The sequence below is a fragment of the Erpetoichthys calabaricus genome, chromosome 6 (genome assembly GCF_900747795.2).
Source record: "Erpetoichthys calabaricus chromosome 6, fErpCal1.3, whole genome shotgun sequence".
In the NCBI taxonomy this organism is placed as follows: domain Eukaryota; kingdom Metazoa; phylum Chordata; class Cladistia; order Polypteriformes; family Polypteridae; genus Erpetoichthys; species Erpetoichthys calabaricus.
The window spans coordinates 209,819,447-209,828,662 of NC_041399.2; the positions used below are offsets into that span (position 1 = coordinate 209,819,447).

Sequence of the window (9,216 nt, forward strand, 5' to 3'; positions counted from 1 at the left end):
ATTATTAATATTATTTTATGTTGGATTGAGGATATTTTGTACTTTCCTGTACCAAACCACTTTCCCTCTAAGATAATAATAATAATAATAAAAGTCCACCTAATATTTATTCAAGCTATATAAGAAATCCTTGATAAATTATCGTATCGTTGAATGGAAAGTCCCAACAGCTATACTGCCTACAGATGTAGGGGTCTCAAACCAACACGTGATGGTTAATTAACATTCTACATCAAGATTGCAAATGCCGCGTTTGTTCTTACCTGCTTTGGAAATCTTCAACCCGATGCTTACATTTTCAGTTTTTGTTTTCTTTTTCAAAAGCGAGACATGAAGTTGAACACACCTGGTCGGACAATCACCGAGCACGCGTGCTCAGCTGCCACTCGTTCAGCGTCATTATGCTGCGGGCCGTATAAGAGCGGCCTGGCAGCGGGCGTCTGGTGCGCTAGATATAAGTTTGCTTTTGTGTAAATAAACGCGCTTATTATTAAAATAATTAAAAACAACCAACATACTTTAGCGATGCCAAAAGAACGCCTTCATATTAACGTGGTGATCATTGGCCACGTAGACAGCGGAAAGTCTACCACCACTGGCCATTTGATCTACAAGTGCGGTGGTGTCGATCCGCGGACTATTGAGAAACTGGAGAAGGCGGCCGTGCAGGTAAGGAGCCCGCCGAAAGCGCCGCTGGCTGGGGATTGGTGGAGAGCGCGCGGGAAACCCACCGCCTCTTGTGTGTCTTCCTGACGCAGCCCGTTGCCGCGTAAAGATGAAAGTCCGGGGAGGCAAATGAAAAATAGAAAAACCAAATTGCAATCGTGTAAAATTGTCTACTGTGCTATAAATTTATTTTCTGTACGATTCCAATAACATTTTCATAGTCAAAATCGCTTAATTGGCGCATTTCCTGTGCAAACCCCGCCTCGGACTGCGCTTTCCCCTCGCACACTGGGCTGATGCAGGGAGTTGGCGCGTGCCCGTGGCTGTCTCTCTGTATGTCGTCAATGTTTGCAGAACCGTTTATTATACATCCTGACGTTCCAGTCTGGCTAATATCTTTAATGAATGTGTGTGACCTATTTAGACTTGTTGTTCGGCCATAAAGCCGCAGTAAAAAGACACAAGGTGAGGTATACTACCGTGTCGCCCTGATGAGGGCACATGTGGGCCCAACAGGTGCTCGTGGCTGCTGCTGTTCTACGCAGAGGCGACATCAGAAAGTCAAGTGCACTGCAGCGGGCCCTTTATTTTTTTGTTCCGACTGACTGCCAAAATGGAAGATTAAGATTTTTAAAACTAAAGTGAAACTGGGAGGGCTCTTACAAGAAAGAGGGAGCCTTTTTATGGAGGATAGGCGCATGGACTTAATTTGCAAATTAAAGGTAAAAAAATTTTTAAACAATTTTGACCTTGAATCAAATTTTCATACTAATCAACACAAATATTTTAAAGCATCAGAATTTTAAGCTTTAAAAAACTAAATTTAAGGTCAAAACTGAAATCCTTTTTTTGTACACCACTCGATAGTTTAATTTGTATTGAATTGAGTATGAATTGTGGAATTGAAACGGCATATTTAGAACACATGGAAGGTGAGGAGCAAATGCGCTCTCTTGTCGCTATAAATTTAACGTTCTTGCTTATCCAAATATGTACCGTGTGTGTGAAAAATAAAACGCATAACCAGTAGTCAATGTGCATGCTGGCTGCTAATTGAAAAGCGAATAAGCTACTCTTTGGGGTTCATAGATTTGTAAATCTGACTCTGAAGGAGTCGCCAGCCATGAACCTTACGGGACGTCACTGACTTATTGTAGTTAAAATGTCGCACTTGCAGTAAGATGGTTATCGGTTTGTGTCTAATAGTGTAGGTCAGTGTTTCCCAAACTCGGTCCTGGTGAACTCCTGTGGCTGCAGGTTTTTGTTCCAACCAGCTTGTTTTTAATTGAACTCTTGGGCTAATTAAGTGAACTGATAATTTACCAAGTTCTGTGTTTAGGGAACAATATAGAAATTAGAAAACCAAGTTTGCTTAAATATGTACCAAGCAGTTATATAGGAATAATGTATTTCTTAACAGTATTTTTATCTTGATTTTCATTCTACTTTTCTAGGTCTTCTAATACAGGGGTAGGCAACGTCGGTCCTGGAGTGCCACAGTATGTGCAGGTTTTTGTTCCAACCCAGTTCCTTAACGAGAACTCAATTATTGCTGATGAAGCACATATTGCTTAAGTGACATTTTAATGCTTCATTTTAGTGGTCTCGCTTGTTAAGGTTCTCCAACCTTAATTGCTTATTTCAATCTTAAACTGCTGCATTCAGTGTTTTAATTGCTCCTTATTAGCAATAAGATGTAAAACAGGGGTAGGCAATGTCGGTCCCGGTGAGCCGCAGTGGCTACAGGTTTTCATTCAACCCAATTGCTTAATTACAAACCAATCATTGCCAATCTCAGACCTTATTTAATTTTATGGCTTGTTAGTCTGTGCAATGTAAGGCTTTTATATCGTAGATTTTTTTCCTTTCCAAGGATATCATCCAAATGATTTGAAGCCTAAAACAGATCATTTTCAGTCTGTCACATTTTTTGTTTTATTAAATCAAACCGTGCATGATGAACACACACAGATGTAATTGGAAAAAAGCTAGCTGGAGAACTGCTGGCTGCTTTGTCTTTTAAATCTTATTGCTAATAAGGAGCAATTAAAACACTGAATGCAGCAGTTTAAGATTGAAATAAGCAATTAAGGTTGAAGAACCTTAACAAGCGAGACCACTAAAATGAAGCATTAAAATGTCACTTAAGCAAAATGTGCTTCATCAGCAATAAATGAGTTCTCGTTAAGGAACTGGGTTGGAACAAAAACCTGCACATACTGTGGCACTCCAGGACCGACGTTGCCTACCCCTGTTCTAATACATTATTTACTCAGTGGGTCAGTTGCTAAAGTACTTGCAGCCTTTGATTTAGTGGTTTGCCTGGGTGTCTGCTCTGCTCATTTTAAATTGTCATTAAGATGCAACAAGGACTGCAGAGAAAGGGCAAAGTATAATGAAATCAAGAGTTGAGCATTTAAATCTATATAGCAAAAGCAGAAATATTTCTAAAGGTCTTAAATGTAAAAATCATGCTGCTTTTATTTGACATTCAGAAAGGCATAGAAGAGAAAATCCCAGTTAATTAAATGAGATCAGTGCTGTCACTGATTAGGAATCTAGTTGGAACAAAAACCTGCAGCCACAGGGGTTCACCAGGACCGAGTTTGGGAAACACTGGTGTAGGTGTAGCTACTAGATCAGCGGTGGGCAGATTCAGTCCTGGAGGGCCGCAGTGGTTGCAGGTTTTTGTTCCAACCCAGTTGCTTAATTAAAAAACAATCCTTGTCAATTATTTAATTGCATGGCTTGCTAGTGCTTTAACACTGCCATGTCAGGTCATTCTCGTATCCTATATTTTCCTTTCTAAGGATATTATCCAAATGATTCAGTCTAAAACAGATGAGTAGTTCTGTGCTTCACTTTTCTCCACTTTCCAAGTATTAAACCAAATAGTGTGTGTGATAGAGGTGTAAATGAAAACAAGCTAAATGGAGAAATGCTGGTCTCTTTTGTCATTGGCATGGTATTGCTAATTAGGAGCAATTAAAAACTAAGAATACAGCTGTTTAAGACTAAAATAAGCAATAAGGGTTCAAAATCTTAACGAGTGAGACCACTAAAGTGAAGCTGAAGTGTTACTTGAGCAATAAGGGCTTCTTATTAAGCAACTGGGTTGGAGCAAAAACCTGCAGCCACTGCGGCCCTCCAGGACTGAATCTGTCCACACCTGTACTAGATACATTTTATTTTAGTACATACTGCAGCATAAATATGGTGTTGCCCATTTTCCATTGCTGCCGTGGGGTGCCACTGTTAAGATTTTAGCACGTTTAATCCATTAAAGGTGTTACGGAATGTGCTTGTATCTTTTCTATGGAGTAGGATTTACAGGTTTTGTTTAAAATACTCCATTTTATTTATATACTTTTCAATGCTCAATGTGCTTATTGTGAAATGTGATAACTACACAATGAGATGTGGTGTCAGTGTTTAATTTCTTTGCTATTTCTGTGATGTTGAATGCACTGAAGTATGAATATTTTGGACAAAATTGTCTACTTATTTGGCTGTGTATCCATGGGGATTTATAACGTTGAGATACAATTGGTGAACTGTTTCTAATTTGAGTACAGGCAGGTGAAGGGATTGGCTGATTAGTCAGTCGCAGGATTTGAACCCACAACCTTTAGGTTTAAATGTGGTGGTTAATATTTAAGGCATGCTGACTTTCAAAGTTACTAGTTTAAAATGGTATAGTATATTGGGTTGTGTTCAGCACAAGCCAGTCTACCTTCTATGCTTGAAGACCTAATCTTAGTATCCGCATGTATTTAAACATTAAGGGTTACTGCAGGGTACCACAACTGTAGCTTTAGAAAGTTTTCTGCTTGCAATGCCATTCGAGTGGTGGCTCTGAGGCTAGGGATATGCACTGGCAATCGGAAGGTTGCCGGTTCGAATCCCGTAAATGCCAAAAGGGACTCTGCTCTGATGGGCCCTTCAGCAAGGCCCTTAACCTGCAATTGCTGAGCGCTTTGAGTAGTGAGAAAAGCACTATATAAATGCAAAGAATTATTATTAAAGAATTAATTGGTGCGGAGCAAAATTACTGTTTGCTGCCACCACCCAGGGTCTTAATAACCTAATACAGGTTTTCACTTCCGCTAAAGTGTGACCTCTTTGGATTTCACACTAGTTTTATAGGAGTATTGAAGGCTGATAGTACAAGCCAAGCACTAAAGCTTCAAGTTTTGCTTTCCTGATACTGCTAGGTGGAGTGCTTTACACATCTTTGATCTGTGATTTGTATACTACTGTATTCTTTGGAGTGAAGGACTAGCTATTGACAAATCTGTTTTTATATTTAGTACTTGGTAGCTCATGATTTTAGGATTTAAACCACAAAAGCATTCTAACTGCTGGGTCGTAATAGTGTGCCTTGTGCATCATACAAGTTTGTACTTGTGTATTTGGGAATGTTGCTTATTAACTATATATTTCCTCCTCTCCAGATTGGAAAGGGTTCCTTCAAGTATGCCTGGGTATTGGACAAACTTAAAGCTGAGCGAGAGAGAGGCATTACTATTGACATTTCCTTGTGGAAGTTTACAACACAGAAGTATAACATCACCATCATAGACGCCCCTGGACACCGGGACTTCATTAAAAACATGCTTACAGGAACATCCCAGGTAATTTTCTAGACTGTGTCAACTTGGATTACTGTGCAAGGTTGATTCCCTACTGTAAATAGAATACAGCTGGAAGCCACCCTCTGTAGATGATGGAATATTAATGGGTAGATGGAAGCTGAATTTGTGTTTTTTATACAGGCAGATGCTGCACTTCTGGTTGTCTCTGCAGCAAAAGGGGAGTTTGAAGCTGGGGTTTCCCGAAGTGGCCAAACAAGAGAACATGCATTGCTGGCATACACATTGGGTGTAAAGCAGCTTATTGTGTGTGTGAATAAGATGGACCTGACTGAGCCCCCTTACTGCCAGAAGCGGTTTAATGAAGTTGTTACAAATGTGTCCGTCTTCTTAAAGAGGATCGGCTATGATCCTGCAGCTGTCCCCTTTGTGCCGGTGTCTGGATGGACTGGGGAGAACATGTTATCTATGAGCCAAAAGGTTTGCATTGGGGTTAGAGGGTAGGAAGTTTGTATTTTAATGGAGATTGTAAATGCTAATGTACCTTGGGGAAATTTTTTAGATGCCTTGGTTCAAGGGATGGAAAATAAGACGAAAAGAAGGGAATAAAAGTGGACAAACCTTACTTGAAGTTTTGGATTCCATTTCCCCTCCAGTTCGCTTGACTAACAAACCATTACGGCTGCCCTTGCAAGATGTTTATAAAATTAGAGGTATGTAAGCTAACTTTAGTTGAAGGTGCAAGTGCATACTTGATTTTTGCTTTAACAGTGTGTGAACGTTTTCAGGTATTGGCACTGTGCCCGTAGGCAGAGTTGAGACGGGCATCCTAAAACCCGGTATGCAAGTGTCCTTCTCTCCTGCTAATATTACAGCAGAAGTGAAGTCCATTGAAATGCATCACCAAGGTATGCAGGCCGCCTTTCCAGGCCACAATGTGGGATTCAATATAAAGAATGTGTCTGTGCAGAATCTGCGTCGAGGTGATGTTGCAGGCAATGCCCAGAATAATGCACCAATTGATGCTTCAGGTTTTACAGCCCAGGTATACATTGGATTACTTTTTAAATCGTGATTCTAAATCCTAACTTAAAGATTCAGTATCTTATTTCCGGATATTTTGAATCAGATTTTCTCCGCACTTGCATATGACTACTGTTGCCTTGTTTCAGGTAATAATACTTAATCATCCTGGCTTCATAAAGGCTGGATACTCGCCAGTGATAGACTGCCACACTGCACATGTTACCTGCACGTTTGCAGAGCTGACTGAAAAGCTTGACAGAAGGTCTGGCAAAAAATTGGAGGACAAGCCTGTAACATTAATTTCAGGCAATGCAGCCATCATTAAGCTGGTTCCCAAGAAACCCCTTTGTGTGGAGAGCTTCTTGGAGTATCCACCACTGGGTAAGCACATGCCTATTATGCCAAATTCCAGCCTAGTATCAAACCGGTTGGTGTTTTTTATACTAGTGTGGCTTAAAAGCCTTCCAAAGGTTCTTCTGTAAACAATTTAAGCTGTAATTATGGGATGCATCTAAACATTCTCGCTCTAAACCATAGGACGCTTTGCTGCGCGGGACCTGAAACAAACTGTGGCTGTGGGTGTCGTCAAGTCTGTGGAGAAGAGGGAGACTACCAAGAAGTTGGTGCAGAATATAAAGTGAATAGTTCTCTAGAATAATACAGAATGTTTAAGTATGGATCAACTGGTTTTCTGTAACTTCAAAGGCAAAACATTGCTGTGGTAATTTTTTGTTCACTATTAATAATAAACCTTGGTTTTGGAAGTTTCTCCTCCATGGCAATGGCTTGCTCTATTAAAGTCTAATTTCCCAACAGAAGATGATGGCTTGCTTTTAGCACATTGACCTCCACACATTAGTATAAATCAGCCAGGGTTATCAATAAGTGCTTTTGACTTGAAGTCATTGGTAGCAAAGCATCATTCCATGTCCAAGATTAAAATTTAGTTTTGCCCCATTTGGATTAATTTTAAATTGGGTGAACCTTTTGCTAAAATATGCTAATCCTCACTGTGCAAACTGGAGGTGGATTTTAATTGTAGAGGTACACCGGACTACTAATGGACCACCAGCTTTGACACTTGTGCAATACTGCCTATAGCCAAAGAGCATGCTGGGTTGCACTGGAACAAATGGGAACAGACTTCATGCTTTAAATTTTTTTTCTACAAGCTTTAGCACCAAACCAGAAGTGCACAACTGAGATGGATTCCAGTAGTCTCATCAGTATATTGACTGACTTCTAGTAGTGTAACATGTGACTAGTCTAGGCACACAAAGGTTAACTAGAGTGACTATTTCTGCATTGTCCAGTTCCTCTAGTATAAGGAATTGGCCGTGTTTTAAGCCAGTCGGATCCATTACACTCCAAACCCCATCTACTGGAGCAAGCGGAAGTGACCTGTACAGACAAATCGCATGCAGAGTATTAAGTTTCAGACTGTGTAGAAACTGGCATTCCTTGTAAATGTACCCCATGCATGTAAACTTGATTTTATACAATTTTGGACTCTAAGTAGACAAGCTTAAAAATGTAAGGTTTATTTAGGAATGGCTGGTTAGCCTTAAAGTCCCTTCCCCTGCCCCATCTCTTGGGTTCCACTTCCATGCCAGGTAAACTCTAAATGGCAGAGTGCTAGTAGAACCACTCTTGAAGGTGCTGTAGGTAGTCCTGGCTGTGTTAATTTCACCTTTTAATTCCTACCCTAGGGTGTCTTATCCACATAACGCCAACTAGCATCACAACCTCCAATGTAGAAGCAAAGGCTTGGAGCTAAATGTTAAGGTTTTATCGTTTAAATATTGGGTTGAGCTTTGTGTGGGTCTGGGGCCCATTTGCAGTGCATTTGTAAACCTTCAAGAGTTTGATTTGCACACTGTTGCTTAAATGAAGAAAGGGGAAACCTGCAATGTAACAGCCATGCAACAATTCTGTGTATGAAGTATGATCAGGGAGAAAGTGTAGCTGGGAATGCCTTGCACTGCCTATAGCGCATGTAAGAAACACAGGCCTGACGGTTAAATACCTTGGTCTAAAACTACTCCTCCTAACGTGGTGGTGTTGTGCTCCAAGAAGCCAGAAACTACACTGCCTGGCCAAAAAAAAGTTGCCACTTGGATTTAACTAAGCAAGTAGATACGAGCCTCCTATTAGATAATTACTGCATGGGCGATTATCTTTCAGCTGGCAACAAGTTATTTAACCCCAACTGGTGCAATGAGTTACTTCTCATTTCTTAAACAACCATGTCGAAAGACACATCTTGTGGTCGTGGAAAAGATGTTAGTCTGTTTGAGAAGGGTCAAATCATTGGCATGCATCAAGCAGAGAAAACATCTAAGGAGATTGCAGAAACTACTAAAATTGGGTTAAGAACTGTCCAACGCATTATTAAAAACTGGAAGGATAGTGGGGAGCCATCGTCTTCAAGGAAGAAATGTGGCCGGAAAAAAATCCTGAATGATCGTGATCAGCGATCACTTAAACGTTTGGTGAAATCAAATCAAAGAAAACCAACAGTAGAACTCGGGTCTATGTTTAATAGTGAAAGTAAGAGCATTTCCACACGCACAATGGGAAGGGAACTCAAGGGATTGGGACTGAATAGCTGTGTAGCCGTAAGAAAACCACTAATCAGTGAGGGAAACTGGAAAAAAAGGCTTCAATTTGCTAGGGAGCATAAAGATTGGACTCTGGAGCAATGGAAGAAGGTCATGTGGTCTGATGAGTCTGGATATACCCTGTTCCAGAGTGATGGGCACAGCCAGGTAAGAAGAGAGGCAGATGAAGTGATGCACCCATCATGCCTACTGTACAAGCCTATGAGGGCAGTGCTATGATCTGGGGTTGCTGCAGTTGGTCAGGTCTAGGTTCAGCAACAGTATGTGCTCCAAGAATGAGGTCAGCGGACTACCTGAATATACTGAATGAC

At 40.7% G+C, this 9,216-nt stretch overlaps 1 protein-coding gene across 1 annotated transcript; it reads left to right on the forward strand.

Annotated features, from left to right (window-relative positions):
• Nucleotides 1-329: 329 nt before the first annotated feature.
• eef1a1l3 (eukaryotic translation elongation factor 1 alpha 1, like 3) lies at nucleotides 330-7,055 on the forward strand. The gene is made up of 7 exons (XM_028804403.2): nucleotides 330-669; nucleotides 5,121-5,300; nucleotides 5,442-5,738; nucleotides 5,821-5,971; nucleotides 6,047-6,303; nucleotides 6,431-6,665; nucleotides 6,822-7,055. The coding sequence occupies exons 1-7, from the start codon at nucleotides 526-528 to the stop codon at nucleotides 6,923-6,925; spliced, it is 1,368 nt and encodes a 455-aa protein (XP_028660236.1). The 5' UTR covers nucleotides 330-525; the 3' UTR covers nucleotides 6,926-7,055.
• Nucleotides 7,056-9,216: the final 2,161 nt, after the last annotated feature.

Excerpts from the sequence above, each read along its gene's own strand:
- eef1a1l3 (XM_028804403.2), top strand. The coding sequence starts at position 526 with ATGCCAAAAGAACGCCTTCATATTAACGTGGTGATCATTGGCCACGTA. Across the intron at positions 5,972-6,046 it reads AGATGTTTATAAAATTAGAG|GTATTGGCACTGTGCCCGTA; the intron begins GTATGTAAGCTA and ends GAACGTTTTCAG. Across the intron at positions 6,666-6,821 it reads CTTGGAGTATCCACCACTGG|GACGCTTTGCTGCGCGGGAC; the intron begins GTAAGCACATGC and ends TCTAAACCATAG.